General features: G+C 39.6%; 2 protein-coding genes across 10 annotated transcripts in view; both read right to left on the minus strand.

Annotated features, from left to right (window-relative positions):
- The window catches only part of ERLIN1 (ER lipid raft associated 1), a 36,086-nt gene extending 34,910 nt beyond the window's left edge, over positions 1-1,176 (minus strand). Inside the window, 2 exon segments of the mRNA XM_043597240.1 lie at positions 606-729; positions 1,072-1,176. Of these exon segments, the coding sequence (XP_043453175.1) occupies positions 606-718 (113 nt within the window). The 5' untranslated portion in view covers positions 719-729; positions 1,072-1,176.
- A 2,536-nt stretch (positions 1,177-3,712) lies between these two features.
- The window catches only part of CHUK (component of inhibitor of nuclear factor kappa B kinase complex), a 43,419-nt gene continuing 22,206 nt past the window's right edge, over positions 3,713-24,925 (minus strand). For 2 of the 9 annotated variants that reach the window (XM_043597243.1, XM_043597249.1), the window contains 10 exons: positions 24,610-24,733; positions 24,054-24,205; positions 21,945-22,006; positions 20,877-20,986; positions 15,595-15,644; positions 9,329-9,425; positions 8,886-9,033; positions 8,204-8,337; positions 5,900-5,999; positions 3,713-5,152 (listed from right to left, as the gene is read on the minus strand). In XM_043597243.1, the coding sequence (XP_043453178.1) occupies positions 5,123-5,152; positions 5,900-5,999; positions 8,204-8,337; positions 8,886-9,033; positions 9,329-9,425; positions 15,595-15,644; positions 20,877-20,986; positions 21,945-22,006; positions 24,054-24,205; positions 24,610-24,733 (1,007 nt within the window). In that variant the 3' untranslated portion in view covers positions 3,713-5,122. Of the gene's footprint in view, positions 5,243-5,897; positions 6,000-7,150; positions 7,389-8,203; positions 8,338-8,885; positions 9,034-9,328; positions 9,426-15,594; positions 15,645-20,876; positions 20,987-21,944; positions 22,007-24,053; positions 24,206-24,609; positions 24,734-24,925 lie in introns of those variants that run through there. The other 7 variants (XM_043597241.1, XM_043597248.1, XM_043597245.1 and 4 more) reach the window with 6 other exon arrangements.

The raw sequence follows: 24,925 nt of genomic DNA on the forward strand, positions 1-24,925 counted from the left end.
TCTCAATTAGACAGCAACACATCCCACGCTACTCCTTTCCTCAATTTGAAAAGAAAGGGTAAGGTGGGAGGAGGATGGCCCATCAATGCTATATTTATGTCTCTCAAGTTCCAGAGATATAACAACTGTCATGGTCATCATGGCCTCCTAAGCCAAAACCAGTCACTACGGGCTATCAGGGGAAAAAAATCCAAGAAACGACCACAAACAAGAGCAGAGTTTCTAAATGGCATCTGTGACTACAAACTAAAAGCCTGTACAGCTGTATGGAATATAACAATGACTTATCTACCTCTTCAGTCACAGTGGAGCGACTACTGCCTTTCTTCCTTCTTCGTTTTTCCCACAAATAATTGAGTTTGCGGTCTATTAGGAATAAATGTAGAAAATCTGAACCTCTGCACAAAATGCAGAGAGCACTAAAACTGTCCAATACTTAGAGGGTGCTTGACCCTCATCCTCCCCTAGGGCTGGGACGAAAATCACTTCCTAGGACTGGAGAGCTCCCCGATGCTGCAAGAGGGGACAACTTCGTAGACTCACTCTTAACGGGAGTCCCCTTTCAACCTACTCCGGAATCTGAACTGACTGCACACGCTGCTCACCTGTAGTACACAGCCAAGTGTCCTTCCTCGATCTTGTGGATGGAGGCGTAGAGAAGGACAACCACCAGACCCACCACTGCGGCCACCAGAACCCGGGCTTGAGTCATATTCATCCTTGCTCCTCCTAGATGGGGGAGGAAAGGATCCCCAGCCTCGTGAGTACCGACGCCACCCCCCCCCCCCCCCAATTTCCACCCTGTCTCCGGAGACCCGGCCTCCTTCCGCAGGGCGAGCCAGAGAGTTCTGTGCCCCTTTTCTCGCATACTTCCCTCCTCACACAGCCTACTTCTCCCTCGCCAACCCCTCCGCCCGAAAAGGGCCGCGGGCCGCCCCTACTCGGTGAGCGTCCTGACACCCCCAATCTCAACGGCCGCTGCACCCACCCCCAACCTTGGCGGAAGGCACTAACTGAGAAGGGGCCAGCCGCAGACTCCAGGGGGAGGCCGACCCTAAGGCCGCGCCTCACCGATCAGTGACGCATCGCCCCCGCCTGCACGTGCAGCCGCCTCCCGGGCCGCGCCAACCGCCGCCAACAGCCGGCCCCGCCCACTCGCCCGGCACTGCGGCTGCGCAGCCACGCACGCCGACGTAACTCTCCCCGCCCCACTAGGAGACGGGGAGCGGGCGGGACAAAATTCTCCCGGCCGCCCACCTGCAGAGGTACTTGCGCTCCTCTCTGCGCAATGCTGGTTTCCTGCTGTGAAAGAGAAGGGAAGTCCGCAGTGTGGAGGAAGCAGAGATATAGAGGGAAGGACAGGGCGCCTGGGACGAGGGATTGGTCAGTTTGTTCTTGTGCAGAAATCCACTCCCGTGCTCTCTGTGGTAGCTGCTCCGTTTGTCCTTTTGTGGTTTATACCTTGTGACAACCACATGCTCAGGCACGGGTCCTGCACGAATTCAGGAGCAATAGACCTGTTGCAATAAAAGTATTGTACAAGTTCAGAAGAGGAAGATATTCAATCTGACCACATCTTTCATCCTTCAGGTGTTTTTCTGAGCACCGATTAACGTGCCAGAATATTGATCCAGTGAGGGCTTTATGAAGGCCATCCCAATAGAAACAGAATAAGCACGCGAGTGTGTGTCTGTTTGGGGGAAGGGGGTCATCCAGGTAGTTCAAAGAGTACTGCACCTTTCTTGAAGCCCGAGTGATGGAAAGGAGTGGTATAACAGGTTTGGCCAGGCCCAGATTTTGAAAGGCTTGCATGCAGTTTTTCTTCAGGGTGAGGGAGCTGAATGACTAGAGAACAGAAAGACTTTTCTTTTTGTACTGCAGTCTTCTGTTATTTCAAGTTATGGATCATGTGCATATATTACCCAAAACAAACAAGGCAAAGTTAAAGAGTAGAGATGGGAATGAGATGAACACAAGGGAAATAAAGGTAGCATGTTAAAGTAGGTTGGACAGTAATCCTGTAAACTCAAAGCCTAGTGGGACCAAAATGGGACAAGGGAGATGAGGATCCTGGGGCCCTGTAGCCTTGGGCAGAGAAGTGTGGGAAAACAGTACTTTAGGGCCAAAATGGCTACAAAATGGCTTAGAATGGAGGCAAAGAAGCCAAGCGGTTAGGAAACTGGAGGCCTAAGGTTACGAAGGTAGTAACAGTGGAAATGGGAAGTGGTAAATAGGATTTCAAGCCTTCATTAAAACAAGACCACTCTGCCCTCTCCCTTCAATAAATGTACTTACCTGTACTGTTCATAGGACTTTTATTACCTACAAATGTCTGGGACCTCGTCTGTTCTAGGCATATAATATTAGCAAAGCTTAGCTATTTTAACTTCCAGAAAGCAAAACGAAGTTAAAACAACTTGTTCCAGCCCGTTTTCTGGATTGATTTTCTTAGCTTTTCGTAATATTGCTGGAATTAGAAGATGAAATGTATACCATTTACAATTGCCATTCCACTCTGAAAAGGTGTGACCCAGTAAAAAAATAGTCAACCCATGCATCAGAAACAAGTCTGAAGTGATCTCACTATAATTTACTGTACTGAGTCAGAACACCTGCCTGTATTACATGCATCAGGCTACCCTGACGTCACCCCAGCCACACCATAAACTGGCCACACCCGAACACAGATCTCTTATCAATTATTACAGTGACATTTAGAAAATATGCAGTCATCTAAACAATAAATTTCTTTAATAATCATTTCAATGCTTGGATGGCTTGCAGTGTTCAAACTCCCAGATAAGCATTCTTGTAATGCCTTTGTTAAGGGTTTCTGATCTTACCATCTAGCTCAATATTCTAAGCAACAGGTATCCAATAAATGTTTCATTGATTAAAACCTTCTAGAACTAGAGGGGTATCTGGGTGACTTAGTCGGTTAAGTCTGCCTCTTGATCTCAGCTCAAGAGAGGTCCTGATCTCATGGTTGGGAATTCAAGCCCTACACTGGGCTCCATGCTGGGTATGAAGCCTCCTTAAAATAAATAAGTAAGTAAGTAAATAAATAAATAAATAAAATAGGGGCAACTGGCTCAGTTGATTAAGCATCTGACTTGTGATGTTGGTCCAGGTCATGATCTCACGGCTCATGAGTTCCAAGTCCTATGTCAGGCTCTGCACTCACAGCACAGAGCCTGCTTGGGATTCTCTCCCTCTCTTTCTGCCCCTCCCCTGCTCTCTCTCTCTCAAAATAAATAAAAACAAAATAAATAAACACATACATACCTAGAACTAGAGAAGCAAGGGACAGGCTGCCTATTAAAACAGCAGACACAATTTCCATATTTAGAGAAACAGTAGTACCAGATGACTAAAAAGTTAGAAGACAGCCCCAAGATTTCAAACGTAGATGATGGAAAATGACACTGCTAGGAAAATGAGGATGGTGTGACTAAGACCTCAGTTTATAGAGCAAGATATGAGTGAGTATGGTTTTTAGACATGGAGAGTGGTGACGGGAGAAAAGACTATATTAAAAGAAGCTACCCAATGCTGTTTTTACTATAAGTCCTGTTTAATTCCTAAGGAAAGTACAGTGAGGGCCTGTAATGTTATTCTGTGCTTCAGTTCCACTTCATGGAACCATCACATTCCCAAACCATATTCAAACATTCTGTTGTAATCTGATTATAATGAATAGAGATTCTACAAGTAATTTAAAAATCATTTAATACACAAAGTGGAAAACTGTCTAGAATATAAAAGCATTTCACATTTTTTAAAAAACACAAAAGACCTTCTAATTTATTTATTTAACAGATGATATATGGACAATCCTTTATCTGAAACCCTTAGGGCCCAATGTTTCAGAATTACAAAATTTTCAGATTTTAGAAAAGTAATTCAGTGCATATACCATCCTCCATAAACACCCAGCAGGGTCTGTGGCAGCGCTCCCCCGCCCCCAATAATCAAACATGTTACTATTTCCACAGCAAAATAAATGAATATTCACACTAAATGGGATAAGCAGATTCAATATCAGTTCAGGTTAGATTTGCAAGCAAATGAGTTTTGTTACCAAGCTTATGAAAAATGTTTTCAGAGCTTTATATTTGGAATTACAGATAAGAGAGTGTAGATCTTTATACATTTGTAGAACATGAAAAATTCATTAAACAAATGACCCATTTTTTACAAATGAAAAAACAACAGTTTTCAAACATATTATAAATTAACGGCATTTTCTTGATATTATTAAATGTACATCTTAAATACATATACACATAGCACACTTAACAAGATTTATTTGAATCAACTGGTATTAAAGACACAGATGCTGGGGTCCCTGGGTGGCTCAGTCGGTTAGGCATCCAACATCAGCTCAGGCCATGATCTCATGGTTTGTGAGTTCAAGCCCTGCAGAGGGCTCTGTGCTGACAGCTCAGAGCCTGGAGCCTGCTTCAGATTCTGTGTTTCCCTCTCTCTCTGCCCCATCCCCTGCTCATGCTCTGTGACTCTCTCAAAAATAAACGTTAAAAAAAAAGAAAAAAAGGATACTGTCAAATGTGCAGTAAAAATGAAACTATTAACTCCTTATGATGCCAGGAAGAGCATTTTTTGAATGCAACACAAGGAGGTAGAGTTTAATCTTCATGAAGTACAGTTTTACTTGTGAGCAGTCTCTTCCACAGAAACAAAGGCAAACAACTTTTACCTTGAATGCATGTTAGTCATATATGTATACACATACACACACACACACACACACACACACACACACACACACACACACACACTTTTGGCCTTATGCCCAAAAGTTAAATGACAAAAGATGTTTTTAGTCAGTTAAACGTTTTATCAAGTTTGAAAACAAATGGATTGCTGTGCTTAAATAGCTATTGTATTTAAACAAGTCCACTAACGTTTAAGATTCTGTCTCTTCAGAGATTAAAATTACCCAAAGTGAAAATACTGTCCTTGTAAAATCATGCATATTTTCTGATCATAGTCATTTCTTCAATTTGCTGGTGTCTGAAGAATGATTCATGGGAGAAAAGCAAATTTCCAACACGTGCTGCGACAACTTCCATAGGTTTGGGGACAGTGAATAAGTAGCAAGTCATTCTGTTAACCAACTCCAATCAAGATTCTAAAACCAGGCATGAAAAAGTTATAATTAGATGTTGACTATAAGTGGTAGGTTTATGGGTGTTACTTTTTGCAAGTTTTCTGTTTGGACCTGTTATAATAAAAAGTTGAAAAATCAAAAGTATAAGTAAAATTACAAGTTGAGAGTTTAGTTTACCTTCTTTCCTGCTAATTAAAAAAGTATTTCAAAGAGTTTTCATAAGTATTGGAAGTAAATAATTAATAAGAGGATATACAAAGAGTTGACCTTGAGACTAAATGTAGTAAAGTTAATTCAGTAAACATTATTATAGTTTCTCCAAGTTTTAACAAATCAATAATTCACAGTAACCAAATCTTAATATAAATACTTCTATTAATTACAGCTATATTAACATCATTCATTTTGCACACAGTGGTTACTAGATTTGATTTATAGTACAAATCCTGCTCCATCTTATTAGAGAAAATTGAGTGCTGAAGCAAAAAGGTACAAACCATTCAATTTCAGTGGTCACATTGCAAAAAAAATGTTCACCCTTCATTTAATTTGACCAAATATGCTACTGTTGAAGATTAGTGCTGACACAATGCTAGTATACCCATGAGTAAGAGAAGAGGGATTTGAGGTCAAGGATATTCCTCAAATGCTCTCTTTCTTCAATTCCCCACGTGAATCCCAAATGCCAGATAGGGCTCACATGGAAAGTTTAAAGCTCGCTGCATCCAACAAACCTAAAACACACACCCATATCCATATAAAACTTACCATCATACTACTGCCCTGTTCCTCATTTGCTTCATGAATAATAGTGCTTAAATGGCCAAGACAGTTCAAATTTTCTTCTATCATTTGTGCTACAGTCTCCCTGTATGATGAAAAAACAAAGCCTTTTCAAATTCAAAGGAGCATATGAACTTCCTCTACCTTCTGGTCTTCAGGGTCAGGGTGATCACTGGCTTTCCTGCAACCCTGCAACCCAGCACCCCAATGCAGCTGCTTCCTACAGTCTTCAGTCCTATTTGTTAATCCAAGCTGTTGCCTCTGCCCAGCTCTAATGATAAGAAGTCTACTGTACATCCAATCTGACTTCCCTCTGAAATATAAGTGGTGATTACATACAACCTTTCCACCCCCCCCCCCCCCGAAAACAGTAACTAGGGGGTGGGGAGATAACTGCAGCACAGACAGATGAAAAAATCTCTTTTTGTTTCTGGAAATTTCCTTTTCCTTACAAGCAGTGAAAACATCAGTATGCCTACTTCAGAAACACAAATGTAGGGGTGAAGATACAAAAGATCAAGGAATGTGAAAACGGTGGTTGGAAACTACAGGTGACAGCAATGAAAAAGAAAACAAGCAAGCTGATTCCTGAGGATAGCAGAACAGTGTCACAGGGGAAATGCCCAGAACCGACAAGTATCTCTGGAAATTTATATTTGAAGGAAATCCTGATTCTGGTTTCCACCTTGCCCACTTTCGTCTTCTGTATGGCCTCTATCCTCACCTTTTACCAACCCTCAGTCTCTACCTTACTAGAACCAGTTCTAGGCCAAGGATGATAGCCACTATAAGCTTAGAACTAAATTCTAATTTAGCTCGTGTTCAACAGATGAAAAAACTGAGGCCTGCAGATCCCAATCCTTGGCGGTTAAGTACTATGTGTACATTAAAACTGAAATCAATTTTACTTTATAATGTATTCCTACTGGAAAATATATTTAAAACTCCTGTCTGACATGCTTTTGCTAACAACCACAACCTCAAATTAGAAATTACCTATATAGAGGTGACATTTGCAACCATTAGCATCCCCTAACAAACCTAAATGCCTTTAACGAAAGCAAAAAGGTTAGGAATGTATTACATTTTATTTGCTTAAACTCTGTTTAATGGAGTATTTCCTAAAGTCAATCAAATTATAGCCTATGCTGCAGCTGGATGTACTGCATTGGGCCAAATCTCTAATGACCCCCAAGATATACCCTGCAACTTGCTTTCTTTAAAAACATAAAATACCTGGTATCAGCTTTCCTTCCTGCCATGTGCTTTTCTCTCATAAAAGTAGAGTACAGAATGTGCAACTGCATGACCTCCTGAGCAGGGATGTAACATGGCTGCACTTCTGCAAAACTAATTATGGGCAGAGTTTCCAGGTAATGCTGGTGCTGCTGTAGAGGTCTCCATGAGTTGTGAGAAAAGTGACAATACACAAGCTAGCAAAGAGCCACTGGCTCTGGATACGGCACATCTTATGCTGAGAAAAATAACAGAAATGGATAGTCATTCAGCTTTTAGCAGAAGAGCAGGAATTAATAAAAGAAAATACAGGATTTCAAACTTGAGTTCTTATTTGCAAAACTGATTTAAGGCATTGAAAAGTCTGATTTTAGAAATACTAAGTTATAAAACAGAGTAAACTCAGTAATTCATTAGAGGGGTGGTGATCAAGGACCTGAAAATGATAAATACAAATACAAAAGACCATAATTTCTCAGAGATAAATGGTTAAGGAAGAAATAGTTTGGGTAAAAGAATTCATAAGCCAGTTACAGAGAAAGAACTTAGAACTTGGATTGAGCTCAATAAATAACATTTACTGAGTATTTACTTCCCAAGGTCTTTCATACATCATCTAATTGAATTTTCACAGCAGTTCCCATTTTATAGGTGAGGAAGTGTGCACATTAAAAGAACAAAGTTAATTGGGGCACGTGGGTGGCTCAGTCAGTTGAGCATCCGACTTCGGCTAAGGTCATGATCTCATGATTCACAAGTTCGAGCCCCGCGTCAGGCTCTGTGCTGACAGCTCAGAGCCTGGAGGCTGCTTCAGATTCTGTCTCCCTCTCTCTCTGCCCCTCACCTGCTCATACACTGGCTCTCTCTCAAAAGTAAACATTTAAAAAAAAAAAAAAAAAGAATCAAGTTAATTGCACAAGGTTATTACAAAGGGATAGTCAAGATTCAACCCTGGTCTATAAGGCACTAAAGATATGCTTTAACCATTACGTTCTCCTGCCTCATTCCTACCACTGCACTTGATAACTATCTATTGTTGCAAAGTGAACCCACCCATCTTGAGGAGTTACCACGCATGACAGGGGATGTTCACGTTCTGCTGAAGTTGGGGGAAGCCATGCTGATGCCTGAGGGGTTATTGCACCTTCTAGACTGGATCCTACAAGGGACCGGGCAGAACTCTGTGTCTGAAGGGGAAAAAAGTAAATAAAAAGATTATAGGCAAGCACCTCCATTGATTCATACAATTTCCTATAATATTCCTAAGATTTACACTTCTACCACTATATGTACAACCAGAGTATTTCTGTACAAAACTATTCCCCACCTTTATATTGACCCCTTTCTTCACTGACTAAAACCAAATGTAGCTACCCCTTCTCATTCCACTTTTAGTTGGAGAAAACAAAAACAAAAACAAAAACCAGTTGAACAAAGGATTACTTTTATTAACTGGTCAGGCACATCTACCCCCAAATTAGGTTGGGATACCCCAGTAGTCTAGGGCTAGAAGGCGTAAATATGAGACTGCAGAGGAGAGAAATAATGAAGGATGATCATGAAATCCCCATCTGAATTGCCAGTCAGACACCAAGCAAAGAACATGAACATCAACCTAACACAAAATCCACACGTCTAAAAAGACCCAGATCAGATCATGCTGATAAAAAATCCTTTTTGCAGGGAATACCAGCAAATCAATGTCATGTTAAATAATTCATTAAAAGTTACTTACACAGGCAATTTTAAGGAGATGCCATATTTCTTTCTGCCTCTTTCCCTGCATAAACATGACAGTATTGTCAGCTTCTTTGATGTTACTGAGGGCCACTTCCACCTTGGGCAGTAGATCAATAATCTTCTGCTTACAGCCCAATAACTTGCTGGAGAGATGAAATCACTGTCAGACAATTATACATCCCCTTCCCCCACAAGACACCATACTCCCACACCCAGCTGGGGAAATGAATCACAGTCCACATCAGATTTCGTGACTGATCTCCAAAGCAATACACACAAACAGGACACCTAAATGCACACAGCTATGGTCCAGTTACCCAAGGTATTGCCAGATACCTTCCTGGGTCTAGTGTATTTACCAAAAAGGGATATTACACTTTAAAGGAACATGATACAAGTACCCTGGCTTTTCAGTAGGAAATAAAACAATTTTTCTACCTCAGATGACCAAACAGCTCCTTGAGAACCCGGTCCTGACTCTGAACAGTATGTACAATGATCTTCACCATTTCTGTGCTGTCGCTGTAGGAGTGATCTATAAAAGATCTCAGTCAGTAGGTATAACCTCTCTTCTGCATGAACATATCAGCCTCCAAACAAAAAAATCCTAAAAATCTGAAACTAATTTTAATTAATAAGCATCTCTATTTAAATTTAAAACTGGATTAAAAATTTAAGATTATAATATATAAATAATTATGTATCTAAACACAAAGTATGTGTATTTGTGTCTGTATAAAGCATATACAGGGGCTCCTGGGTGGCTCAGTCGGTTGAGCATCCAACTTCGGGTCAAATCATGATCTTGTGGCTTGTGAGTTGGAGCCCGGCACAGGGCTGGCTCACTGCTGTCAGCACAGAGCCTGCTTGGGATCCTCTGTCCCCCTCTCTCTCAGCTCCTCCCCACTCACACACTCTCTCTCAAAAATAAAACAAACAAAAAAGCATATATAAATTTATCACTGTATCTTCAACAAACCTTAGTTGTCTGTTTTGAGAAGAATATGTTACTGAGAACAAACTGAGGGGTTGATAGGGAGTGGGAGGGAGGGGAGGTTGGGTGATGGGTATTGAAGAGGGCATCTTTTGGGATGAGCACTGGGTGTTGTATGGAAACCAATTTGACAATAAATTTCATATATTGGAAAAAAAATAAGAATATGTTTAGTTCCCTTTAACCCATATTAACCCAAACCCCAGATACAAATGCAATTTTCTGGCCAAGAGATCAATTTTTCTTGGATAATTAACATCACTTATTTAGAAACAGCAGGACAATACATCAAACTTCCACTGGTTGAAAAGGAGACCCTTGACCCAACTAGGTTGCTTGGGATTTCATGTTTATCTGTTTACAGCCCATGAAAACTTTGAAAAAAAGCGGACTGACTTAAGCCAAATATGATGCACTAATAAAAGGACCTATAGACGCCTGACAGTTCAGTTTGAGGGTAGTATGACATCTTAAACTGCCAGCTGACAAATGTTCTCAAAGAAAATGGCTGTGTGGACACAGTGAGGTCTACAGTTTATAGGAGATGGTACCCCAATTAAAACAGCAACAACAACAACAACAACAACAAAAGCATTAATTGTTATCTTTCAGAAGTGGTATTTAAAGTTTTGAAAAACCGGAAGACTGCTCATAGATCATGCTAGTATTTCCTTGGACCATAATTAATCTCAAATGCAAAAATATTATTTGTTATTACCAACTCAGTTTTCTCATTTAACCCTCACAGGAGTCCTGGGAGATGGCTACTACTGTTACCCACATTTTACTATGAAAGGGGTATCAAAGAAGGTTTTTTAAAAAGTTCAACATCCTTTGTTATCACTGCAAAGATCTCCCCCATAGCTCAAGTTTATTCCACACACACACACGTCCCTGTTTGTCTCTCCCTTGCCAACAACCAGACACAGGGGCTCCAAACAGGCTTCTCTCCCAACAGCACTCCTTCCTAAATCCTGTAGACCAGGACAGCTTCCCCATTGTACTAGCTCTCTTAGATGGTCAGAGACCACAGAACATTAACTTTCTCCAACATACAGAATGAAGAAAGTTGTTTTTTACCATTTTCAGCTGAACTAGAGTCTCAAATCAACTCTAAGCCAGAGAAGACACTAGAGACCACGTATCAAGTATGATTATATAAACCCCAATAAGAGATAAAACTTGTTACAACTAGTTTGTTCTCAAGGTAATGATCAATTCAAAGAAGCAACCTGGATAGCAAGTTTATTTCTGGCTCTATGATACATTAATATGCTGACAGGACTACTGCAAAGTTTTTATAAAAATAATCCAGGGGCGGGTGCCTGAGTAGCTCAGTCGGTTAAGTGTCCACTCTTGATATCAGCTCAGGTCATGATCTCAAAGTTGTGGGATCCAGCCCTACCTCTGGCTCTGTCCCAAGTATGGAGCATGCTTGGGATTCTCTTTCTTTTTCTCTGCCCCTCCCCTGCTCACTTGTACTCTCTCTCTCTCTCTCTCTCTCTCTCTCTCTCTCTCTCTCTCTCAAAATAAAAACACCCTTAAAAAAAATAAAATCTTTAAAAAAAATAATTCAAACAAATGTTATCACTTACTATGGAAGTTAATTTGAGCCAATGGATGGAATTTTGTATGTCTTTACCTGCAATACCCAATTCATTGGTCAGAAGACTAGAAGTAATGAATATTGATTAAAGGGGGGAAAAAAAGAATTAGACTTATTCTATTGGAAATCTTAAACTTCAATACTTTATTCTAACCACAACTTCCATCACTTAAATCACTTTCTGTCAATACCTTGAACTTTTTTGTCCTCTTCTGAGCAAAATCCTAACCCTGGATCAGTCTAACCATCTGCTCTATCAGTTCCTGCAGCCATACCACTAAACACCAGCAACAAAAATATTATACTACCATCTCCTCTGTGGTCACTATTGATTCACAGGTTTTCACTTCTGCTCTGGATTCTTTTTTTTTTCTGCTCTGCATTCTTGATAAATGTTATGGATCAGCAACATCTCCCATTGCACATACCAGCTTTTAAAAATCATTAGCATAGTCCTTAAATCTATGCCCTCATCACCTCTTCTGTTAACCCCATCACTTCTGTTAACAGTTAACCCCACTTACTTTAGGATGGGAGGCCACAAGGCAGTAAGACTCTCAACCTTCCAACCCCTACACTCACAAAAGTGTGGGTATCCACACTCACCCTCAGTGGTAGCAAGCCTAATTGCTCCCACTATTCTCTGGAGTCAGCCTCTCAAGCTTGTTCAGGGACCAGCCCCTGTTCAGGGGCCCTTTACTAAGAAGTTTGTTTGTTTGTTTAACATTTGTTTATTCTGGGGGAAGAAAGAAAGCATGCGTGCGCCCAAGTGGAGACAGCCAGAAAGAGGGAGACAGAGGATCGGAAGCAGGCTCTGCGCAGTGAGCACAGAGCCCGACTCAGGGCTTGAACTCAAGAACCGTGAAATTATGACCTGAGCCAAAATCAAGCATCAGCCGCTTAACCAACTGAGCCACCCAGGCACCCCTAAACTAAGAAGTTTAAGTATTTATTTACTTACTTAAGAATAACAACAAACTTGTTACCTATTAACATATTTTTATTAAAAACTATTTTCCAAAAACTTTTAGTGAGAAAACTGGCCTTATTTTACCTTCCTGCAAGTTTTTTTAATCTCACCACTGATCTCATCAAAAAAGTTAAGGTATTGAGAAGCTGACAAATTTCAGTTGATGGGTACCAGTTTTCCTAAATTTGAATTTTTTGCATGAAATATGGAATTTTATTACAGACAACTAACATTGTTGGCTTTTTCCCTTAAAGTGGTGGTCATGCTTCATTAATTTTTGAGAAAATGCTGCCACAGTGGCTTTAAGAAAAATATCAGACTTTAGTATGTAGCAGAAGCACTTTAGGAGTACTTCCTGTTTCATCACACAGAATATTTAAAAGACATATACCCAAGGGTTGAGATTTAAATAAAATTCTTAGTATTTTATCAAGGACACACTTAAATGAAACTTTTTTTTTTTTAAACTATGAATGCATAGTGGTGAAAAGTATAATGACCACCTGCATAGATGGTACTAGTGCCTTGATTAATGCTAAGTAAGGAGTAAACCATTTACCCACCAATGCTTTTGTAGCATCAGTGAAAATGTCAACATAGTGAAAAAGGCAAATAATGTCTTAGTGTTATGAAACTAGTTTTGACCTCATTGACTCCCTGAAAAGGTTTCAGGAGTCCTCAGTGGTTCATGAACCAGACATTGAGAACTGCTGGTCTAGACTGACTGGCTTCTCTATTTCTTCCTGTCTCATTCCTTCCTCACCCTTCTATAATCAGATTTCTGTTCCCAAAAGGCCATATTTTGTCAAGATCAACAATGATGTCCAAATTGGTAAGCTGAACGAATATATTCATCTTCATTTTTATTACCCACACCCTCTGTAGTATTTCACCCTAATGAACACTTTCTTTTTGAAACTCTCTCTGTCCTGTTCCTATCATATCATTCCTCCTACATATTCTGGTCATTTCTCAGTCACCTTTGGAGGCTCTCCTCCTTTTAGCCATTTCTTGAATGTTGGTATTCCCTGGGATTCCATCCTTGAGGATACTCAACCTACTTTTTCAGGATAATTACTCTACTCCTATGGCTGATTACTCTTAAATGGCTACATATCTATCCCCAACTTGTTTACTAAATCCATATACATATATATGGGTGTGTGTGTATGTGTGTGTATTTATATATACATACCTACATATATATCTATTTAATACTGTTTATTAGACATCTCTACTTGAATATCCAACTGACACCCTAACATCAACATGTACAAAAATGAATTCATCTTCTTTTCCCATCAAGACCATCATCCATTCTATACTTCCCATTATAGCAAGTGGTCCTGCTGACCATGTACCTAGCTGCCATAGAATCTTGAGAGGCATCATGACTCCCTACTCCAGCTCCAGCCACCCATATTCAATCCATCACCCAACACTATCAGTTCTACCTCCTAAATGTCTCTCTTGCCCTTACCCTCCTCTCACCCAGCCTCTACAGCTCAGGCTCTCTACCTTAGCTCATGGCCCACTCTATACTGAGTTATGATTATTTCAATAGCCTCATAACCAATGCTGGTCTCCAGTGTAGACACATTTTAATCCATTATGTGAAATACTACCAGAGCAGTATTTCCAAAATGCTTCTGATCATGCCATTCTCCTACTATAAAACTTTTTAAGGTTTCTCTTTGCCATCACGATGAAATCCAAACTCATTACCATAACATACCAGATCCTTTATGATCTAGCCACATCTGATTCAGCCTTTCTCTCCTGAAACTCTACAATCCAGCCACTGCATTTCTTCAAACATGCTAAGTATTACACGTACATGTCTTTATTGATTATATTTGTATATACAAGAGTCCATCTCCTTTCACTTAGCTATTGCTACTTATCCTTTAAGGCTCATCTCAGATGTCATCTCCTACAGGAAACCACCTCTAACTACCCCTGACCCCCAGGCAGGGTTAGGTATGTATCTTATATATACCTCAAAAATGTCTGTAGAAATAAACTGAACAAATTCCGAACCACTAAAAAGCAATGTAAAGGACATCATGTTATTTGTTAAAATAGAATTTCATATGTATATTAATTTGCATGTTTATAAATTTTAAAGTATAAAACATATCTTTTATTTTACTTATATATTTGTAATTTAGGTATATGTAGCGAATTAGGGCACAGGATTCACCTTTTCAGTTCTTGCAGATACATACTTTATACTTTCCAAGGCATTATCATAAACAGTCTCTCGAATATATCACTATACACATTCACTGAGTTAGGAAAGCTAGGTTTCAGCCCCATTTTGTAGAAGAGGAATATGAGACACAAGAAAATTAGGTATGTTGTCAGTAAAGTGCCCAATCTGGAATTCAAGCCTTCCAGTTATCACTCCAATGCTCTTGCCAATAGATCATGCTCTGTATTCAGCAGCTGTTCAACACGAATTGTTTTGCCAGTGTAATAAGCAGTAGTGAGGTGCAGATGAAGGCATCATTTTCAAGGTATACCTACTTTGGCCTAGCACATGGGCCTTCTGCTGATCATTTCACACCTGAACCCGCCATATCAAATTCTTTCCAACCTCTCTAATCTTAAGCAGCACTTATTTTTTCCATCTTTCCACACATTTTCTTGCTTCCTTTTACCCTTCTTTGAGTTCCTTTTTTTCTTTCATTCCTTCCTTTCACTTCCCTTTAAAAATTTTTGTTTTCCTTGTTGCTTTGCCTTCCTAATCCCTTAAATCCCATATGCTATACCATAAACATATCTATAGCAATACCAAAACTAGAATTTATCCTGCAGCTTGTTTAAAATCCAATCCCCCGGGGCACCTGGGTGGCGCAGTCGGTTAAGCGTCCGACATCAGCCAGGTCACGATCTCGCGGTCCGTGAGTTCGAGCCCCGCGTCAGGCTCTGGGCTGACAGCTCGGAGCCTGGAGCCTGTTTCTGATTCTGTGTCTCCCTCTCTCTCTGCCCCTCCCCCGTTCATGCTCTCTCTCTGTCCCAAAAATAAATAAAAACGGAGAAAAAAAAAAATTTAAAATCCAATCCCCTGGATTTGTTAAGTTTATACTGGTTTCCTAAAATGCCTGTGTACAGTGATAAAAGTGTCTTACCTGAAGGTCTGTGCTTTAACTGCTTATACAGATCAATGGCACGCTGTTCCCTAGGAAAGAGAAACCAATAAGCAACCTTATTGATAAGAATGTGGTAACTGCAGGAGACTTAAATACTCCATTTACAACAATAGACAGAACATCTAGACAGAGAATAAATAAAGAAACAAGGGCCCTGAATGATATATTGGATCAGATGGACTTGATAGATATATTTAGAACTCTGCATCCCAAAGCAACAGAATATACTTTCTTCTCAAGGCACATGGAACATTCTCCAAGATAGATCACATACTGGATCACAAAACAGCCCTTCATAAGTATAAAAGAATTGAGATCATACCATGCACATTTTCAGACCACAATGCTATGAAACTTGAAACCAACCATAGGACAAAGTCTGGAAAACCTCCAAAAGCATGCAGGTTAAAGAACATCCTACTAAAGAATGAATGGGTCAACCAGGCAATTAGAGAAGAAATTAAAAAAATATATGGAAACAAATGAAAATGAAAATACAACAATCCAAATGCTTTGGGATGCAGTGAAGGCAGTCCTGAGAGGAAAATACATTGCAATCCAGGCCTATCTCAAGAAACAAGAAAAATCCCAAATATAAAATCTAACAGCACACCTAAAGGAAATAGAAGCAGAACAACAAAGACAGCCTAAATCCAGCAGAAGAAGAGAAATAATAAAGATCAGAGCAGAAATAAACAATAAAGAGTCTAAAAAAACAGTAGAGCAGATCAATGAAACCAAGAGTTGGTTTTTTAAAAAAATAAAATTGATAAACCTCTAGCCAGGCTTCTCAAAAAGTAAAGGGAGAGGACCCAAATAGATAAAAATCATGAATGAAAATGGAATTATTACAACCAATTCCTCAGAAATACAAGCAATTATCAGGGAATACTATGAAAAATTATATGCCAACAAACTGGACAACCTGGAAGAAATGGACAAATTCCTAAGCACCCACACACTTCCAAAACTCAAACAGGAAGAAACAGAAAATTTGAACAGGCCTATAACCAGTGACGAAATTGAATCAGTTATCAAAAGTCTCCCAACAAATAAGAGTCCAGGACCAGATGGCTTCCCTGGGGAATTCTGCCAGACATTTAAAGTAGAGATAATAGCTATCCTTCTCAAGCTGTTCCAAAAAATAGAAAGGGAAGGAAAACTTCCAGACTTATTCTATGAAGCCAGCTTACTTTGATTCCCAAACCAGACAGAGACCCAGCAAAAAAAGAGAACTACAGGCCAATATCTCTGATGAATATGGATGCAAAAATGGTCAACAAGATACTAGCAAATTGAATTCAACAGCATATAAAAAAAAATTATCCACCATGATCAAGTGGGATTCATTCCTGGGCTGCAGAGCTGGTTCAATATTCACAAATCACTCAATGTGATACATCACATTAATAAAAGAAAAGATAAGAACCATATGATCCTGTCAATCGATGCAGAAAAAGCATTTGACAAAATTCAGCATCCTTTCTTAATAAAAACCCTTGAGAAAGTCGGGATAGAAGGAACATACTTAAACATAAAAGCCATTTATGAAAAGCCCACAGCTAATATCATCCTCAATGGGGAAAAACTGAGAGCTTTCCCCCTGAGATCAGGAACATGACAGGAATGTCCACTCTCACCGCTGTTGTTTAACATAGTGTTGGAAGTTCTAGCATCAGCAATCAGACAACAAAATGAAATCAAAGGCGTCAAAATCGGCAAAGATGAGGTCAAGCTTTCACTTTTTGCATATGACATGACACTATACATGGAAAACCCGATAGACTCCACAAAAAGTCTGCTAGAACTGATACATGAATTCAGCAAAGACGCAGGATACAAAATTAATGTACAGAAATCAGTTGAATTCGTATACACTAATAATGAAACAACAGAAAGACAAATAAAGAAACTGATCCCATTCACAATTGCACCAAGAATCATAAAATACCTAGGAATAAACCTAACCGAAGATGTAAAATATCTGTATGCTGAAAAGCATAGAAAGCTTTTGAAGGAAACTGAAGAAGATACAAAAAAATGGAAAAACATTCCGTGCTCATGGATTAGAAGAATAAATATTGTTAAAATGTCAATACTACCCAAAGCAATCTACACATTCAATGCAATCCCAGTCAAAATTGCACCAGCATTCTTCTCAAAGCTAGAACAAGTAATCCTAAAATTTGTATGGAACCACAAAAGACCCCGAATAGCCAAAGTAATATTGAAGAAGAAAACCAAAGCAGGAGGCATCACAATCCCAGACTTTAGCCTCTACTACAAAGCTGTAATCATCAAGACAGCATGGTATTGGCACAAAAACAGACACACAGACCAATGGAATAGAATACAGCCTCCAGAATTGGACCCACAAATGTATGGCCAACTAATCTTTGACAAAGCAGTAAAGACAATGGAAAAAAGACAGTCTCTTTAACAAATGGTGCTGGGAGAACTGGACAGCAACATGCAGAAGAATGAAACTAGACCACTTTCTTACACCATTCACAAAGATAAACTCAAAATGGATGAAGGACCTGAATGTGAGACAGGAAACTATCAAAAAGCAGGAGAAAGCAGGAAAAAACCTCTCTGACCTCAGCTGCAACAATTTCTTACTCGACACATCTCCAGTGGCAAGGGAATTAAAAGCAAAAATGAACTATAGGGACCTCATGAAGATAAAAAGCTTCTGCACTGCAAAGGAATCAATCAACAAAACTAAAAGGCAACTGACGGAATGGGAAAAGATATTTGCAAATGGCATACCAGACAAAGGGCTAGTATCCAAAATCTATAAAGAACTCACCAAACTCCACACCTGAAAAACAAATAATCCAGTGAAGAAATGGGCAGAAGACATGAATAGACAGTTTTCTAAAGAAGACATCCAGATGGCCAACAGATACATGAAAAGATGCTCCACGTCACTCCTCATCAGGGAAATACAAATCAAAACCACAATGAGATACCACCTCACAACGGTCAGAGTGGCTAAAATGAATAAGTCAGGAGACTATAGATGCTGGCAAGGATGTGGAGAAACAGTAACCTTCTTGCACTGTTGGTGGGAATGCAAACTGGTGCAGCTGCTCTGGAAAACAGTGTGGAGGTTCCTCAAAAAATTAAAAATAGATCTACCCTATGACCCAACAATACCACTGCTAGGAATTTACCCAAGGGATACAGGAGTGCTGATGCATAGGGGCACTTGTACCCCAATGTTTATAGCAGCACTTTCAACAATAGCCAAATTGTGGAAAGAGCCTAAATGTCCATCAACTGATGAATGGATAAAGAAGATGTGGTTTACATATACAATGGAATAACTACTTTGCAATGAGAAAGAATGAAATATGGCCATTTGTAGCAACGTGAATGGAACTGGAGAGTTATGCTAAGTGAAATAAGTCAGGAAGAGAAAGACAGATACCGTATGTTTTCACTCATATGTGGATTCTGAGAAACTCAACAGAAGACCGGAGGGGAGGGGAAGGGGGAAAAACACCAAAAACATTACAGAGAAGGAGGGAAGCAAACCATAAGAGACTCTTAAATACTGAGAACAAACTGAGGGTTGATGGGGGGTGGGGGGGGAGGGGAAAGTGGGTGAGGGGCATTGAGGGCACCTATTGGGATGAGCACTGGGTGTTGTATGGAAACCAATTTGAGGGGCGCCTGGGTGGCGCAGTCGGTTAAGCGTCCAACTTCAGCCAGGTCACGATCTCGCTGTCCGTGAGTTCGAGCCCCGCGTCGGGCTCTGGGCTGATGGCTCAGAGCCTGGAGCCTGTTTCCGATTCTGTGTCTCCCTCTCTCTCTGCCCCTCCCCCGTTCATGCTCTGTCTCTCTCTGTCCCAAAAATAAATAAACGTTGAAAAAAAAAAAAAAAAAATTAAAAAAAAAAAAAAAAGAAACCAATTTGACAATAAATTACATAAAAAAAAAAAAGGAAACAGAAACCATACCTCCGTATGTGAAAAAAATTCAATGATTAATAATCCATAACTTGAAATGAAAAATATTATTTGAATAGAGTATGATCCCATTTTAAAGCAAGTATATATTGGGGCACCTGGGTGGCTCAGTTGGTTAAGCGTCTGACTTCAGCTCAGGTCATGATCTCACAGTCTGTGAGTTCAAGCCCTGCATTGGGCTCTGTGCTGACAGCTTAGAGCCTGAAGCCTGCTTTAGATTCTATGTCTCCATCTCTCTCTGCACCTCCCCCTGTCGCACTGTGCCCTCTCTCTCTCTCAAAAATAAATAAACATTAAAAAAAAATTTTGTAAAGCAAGTATATATTGCCAGTGAACATTTTACAGAAAGTATTTCACTGAGTCATAAGCAAGATCTAAAAATGCAAAGTTAGGGGCGCCTGGGTGGCGCAGTTGGTTAAGCGTCCGACCTCAGCCAGGTCACGATCTCGGGGTCCGTGAGTTCGAGCCCCGCGTCGGGCTCTGGGCTGATGGCTCAGAGCCTGGAGCCTGTTTCCGATTCTGTGTCTCCTTCTCTCTCTGCCCCTCCCCCGTTCATGCTCTGTCTCTCTCTGTCCCAAAAATAAATAAACGTTGAAAAGAAAAAAATTAAAAATGCAAAGTTAGAGGCTCCTGATGGCTTAGTCAGTTAAGTGTCCAACTCTTGATTTCAGCTCAGGTCACAATCTCAGTCGTGAGATGGAGTCCCGCCTCAGGCTCTGTGCTGGGTGTGGAGCCTGCTTGGGATTCTCTCTCTCCCTCTGTCCCTACCCCACTCGTGCATGTGCTCTCAAAAAATAAATAAATAAAAATGGAAATTGTATTTATTTCACATCTGCTTTGATCTACCATCACATATACAGCATCCTTGCACCAAAAACAATTAAATGGGAAAAAATGATGGCCTGTGATTAGGAAAAAAATTTGAAATTTCTATCCAGACACTTAGGAAGTTAACCTCATTTAGGACATTTAATGGACAATAACTTGGCCCAGAAGTATGCTAAGTAGGGAAAGAGTTTGTAACTTAGAACACTTGAAAAATTCTTAACACTCACATGAAAAGATGTTTTGATTAAAAAAGCAAAGGTCAACCCTGAAATTATTTCCAAAATTTCCTGTGACTAAGAAAAAACTTCCTTTTAAAATATGATGGCAATATATTTGGAGAAAGAAAAACCATAGAAAAGAACAAATACAGGCTTAATCTGCCAGATCTACACAGAAAGAATCGTCTGCTACAAAAAAATTATAGACACTCATACCAATAACACAAGACTTTCTTACAGAGATTCCATCAAGTCTCCCTGACGTCTTCCATAAGGGCTCTTCTGTAGCTCCATGATTTCAGTATGCAGGGACATGATCTGATCCTCCAGGTAACCAATGACACCCACCTAAAATATGATGAAACACAAAAGAAACGACAGGCTCACCACCACACAAACTGGAAAAGAACTCAGAGAATGACTTGCTGCAACAGTAGAATTAAATGATTTAATACAAAACACCGATTTTGTTCAAGTGTTTTTATCTTTCGGATTCTGGTGCTTAATCTTTCATGTAAGGACAGACTTAATACCTATGTCTCTCTTTTCTCTCCCAACAACAGTGAACTGCTAGTATTTGCTTTCTCCCCCGAGAAGCAAAAAGATAGATGTGTCACTAACAAGACAGAGGAAAAATGGCCATCAAAACCACTGCATCTCAGTTCTATGATTTTTCATTGCCTCTTGTTCCTGACTGCCTTGAAAAAGAATGCAGAAATATAAAGACACTGGATTTCCTACCCAAGGATATCTACTGCCTTACCCATGTCGTTGGGGTAAGTACTGGCATCCAGGAGAGTAACAATTTAGTGGGACCATGGACAGATGTAACCAGTAAGGAAGGAATATGCCACCTAGAGAATGACCTATAACTAGCATGACCATATATATAATTTATTGTTCAAACAAGCATAATTTTGAGAGTGAAAGGGAGTACTATTGCTAATTATGGCAAGGCAGGTATAAACTAGAAGGTATAAACCAGGATGTACAGCTACCCTATCTAACTAATCATAAAAATAACAGTGATAACTACCACTTATTATTTACTCCCATGTAATCTGCATAACCCTACTAAAACCCTACTAAAAAGGTAAGCACATTAATTGGAAACTGAAGTTTAGTGAGCTTTCAGTTTAATCTCATTTGCCCAAAGCCCCTGTTTTATCAACTATGGTACTTCCCTCTATACACACAGAGCATCTACTAGATTTTTGTCTGATATGCAGGAATAACATGAAAAATACCCTACATATCGAAACCAAAGACAATTTCTAAGAATTACAGAATGAGCTAGTGATTTTACCTCAGCATAGTGGATAGCCTTTTCTTCCATTTCCTTCCATGCTTTTAACATTTTTTCTGAGGCTAAAAAAAAAAAGTCTTAATCGGTTATCTCAGAAATAGCCACAGCTTTAATTACTGACCTACCCACCTCCTTGCCATATCAACATCAAAAATATATAGTTATAGGTTGAACTGTCCCTCAAAAAGATATGCTGAAGTCCTAATTCAGTACCTCGGAATGTGACCTCATTTGGAAATAGGGTCACTGCAGATGCAATTAACTAAATTAAGATGAGTTCATCCTGGAGTAGGGTGGATTAATCCAGTATGACTAGTATCCTTATAAGAAGAGAAGAGACACAGAGGCCCAGACATATGAAGGGAGAGCTCTACTTTGACGACAGAGGGAGAGATTAAAGTGCTACAGCTACAAGCCAAGGGACACCAAGGACTATTGGCGTGAGAAGCTAGAAAGAAGCAAGCAAGGATTTTTCCCTACAACTTGCAGAGGGATCATGGCCCTGCCAACATCTTGATTTTGGATTTTCAGCCTTTGGAACTGTGACATGGCAAAAATTTCTGGGGTTTTTAGAATTTCTAATTCAAATGGTTTTCTCTTAAAAAAATGAAAAAAATAATACATGAACATGATTTTAAAAAATCAAATACTATAAAACAGAAGACAAAAAGAAAACACTCTCTCCTCCTCCCCTCTACCGTAAGGGATCTTACTATTAATCACTTGTTACACAGGCACCTACACTTTACCCTTATAAGAGAGACAATCTATATATACTTTTCTTTCTTTTTTTTCCCCAACTTAAAACATCACTGCCGTTAAAGACCCAAGTGATCTTTTAATATCAGTACACATGTCTATGCCATTCTTTTTTAACAGCTGTACAAGGTATGTCACTGACAAGTCAAAGATAATTTGATGTGGGGTGCCTGGGTGGCTCACTCAGTTACTCAGTGACTCTTGATTTCGGCTCAGGTCATGATCTCATGGATGTGAGATCAAGCCCACATTGGGTTCTGTACTGGGTATGGGGCCTTCTTGGGATTCTCTCTCCCTCTCCCTTAGCCTCTCTTCCACTTGCCCTTGCTCTCTCAAAAAACAAACAAAAAAATAATTTGATGAAATAATTATAGTGTTTTGCCATTCACCAGAATGCCTATTATACACAAATAGAAATAAAACACTAATCATAGAACCAACTCTAGTAGATAAACTTATTTACCCAATTGGACACTGCTGATCATTTATTCTAAGACACACATACCTTGCTTAAGACAAGTTTACAAAGAGGATTTATGATAGAAAACAAATAATGGTAGTGACCCCTTCAGCTTATTATTTGAATTTTAAATCTGCTTTTTTTTAATTTTTTTTTTTTTTCAACGTTTATTTATTTTTGGGACAGAGAGAGACAGAGCATGAACGGGGGAGGGGCAGAGAGAGAGGGAGACACAGAATCGGAAACAGGCTCCAGGCTCTGAGCCATCAGCCCAGAGCCCGATGCGGGGCTCGAACTCCCAGACCGCGAGATCGTGACCTGGCTGAAGTCGGACGCTTAACCGACTGCGCCACCCAGGCGCCCCTAAATCTGCTTTTTTACATTTCCTTAATATAACTGAAGAGAGAGAGCCTGGAGTTAAATATTGAAAAACTGGAGGCTGTGTATTTTTTAAAAATGGGACTCCACAGTAGGTGGTTTGAAAGGAAAACAACCCTGGAATTATTTGTGTTATTATTTATAGAAAGGTAAGTAGTTTAAGATTTCCCTGGCTAAGAAGTCATCCCGATACAGACTTTGGATCTATTTTAAAACTGAGGCTTGAAAATCAAAAGTTCTTAAATTGCCTTTGAATTTTTCTGGAGCTAAATGATTTTAGTACAATTACAGTCCAACTGGGGAGGTGGGGGGCGGAGTAAAGTTGCTAAACTAAAGGTTAAAAGAAAGAGCTACTATTCAGTACAAACACAGTTTATGATGACTTGAGGCATCCTGTCTCTTCTTCTAACATGAACAGAAGTCAAACAATGGGCTATGAGGCAAGAAGGCAAAATGGGAGACGGCTTCAAGAGACCTGACACTTCTTTCAAACACGTTACCCAAACACTCACATATCCCGTAAGTCATCTGCTCACTGTATCTTTCCAAGTCAAGTTGAATGCTTTTGTGGAAAAACTCCAATTTGGCTTTCAGTTGCTGAGATGCTGAGATCAAAGTGTTCTTCATTTTTGTCAGGTTTGCATTATATCTAAGAAGACTTAACCTAAACCGTAGCCAAAAAAAAAAAAAAAAAATTTGTTATTTCAGAAACACTGGACAAAAACTTAATAGCTTAAATTGCCATAAACCCAAAGTCTAACTTTCTATTATCAATCTATGAAAAATAGTTAATTTCTAGAATCAGCTCTCTAAAGACTCCCTACCTGTGATATTCTAAGATAAAACAATCTTCTTATACTAGGACTGTTCAGGAACTACTCTCAAACCATTGCGAATGGATGATTTCATACCATTAGAAAGAATTCTTTAAGTTTGTTGAGAATATTACACTCCAGATTAGCCCAATATTTTAGTATTGTGTGAATACTGATTAGTGAAAAAAGCAAGATTAATTCTTGAGCATTAATGCACATGACACTGTACTGATAAACAACAGAATCCTCTTACATTGCTGCTCTTTGTCCCTGAAAGAGCCTGCTGTAGTCTTCTTTTAGCCCAGACACATAATGCACTGCTTCAGCCCATACTTTACGTAGCTGTATAATTGGAAGTTGTATTTTGCTGTCCCGTACTATACGTAAGAAGATGGAAAAAAGAAGATGCTTATCATTCTTTGTGATTTCCTGTCCATGCAAATATCATTCCCAAAGATTCTAGAAATGGATGCTAGAAAGAACCAATTGTTAGTGTTTCATTCAGTTCAATATACATTTATAAGCATCTGCAATACACAGCCCTATTCCAGGTATGAGGGGAAATAAAA

Source organism: Prionailurus bengalensis, chromosome D2, assembly GCF_016509475.1.
Source record: "Prionailurus bengalensis isolate Pbe53 chromosome D2, Fcat_Pben_1.1_paternal_pri, whole genome shotgun sequence".
Classification (NCBI taxonomy): Eukaryota; Metazoa; Chordata; class Mammalia; order Carnivora; family Felidae; genus Prionailurus; species Prionailurus bengalensis.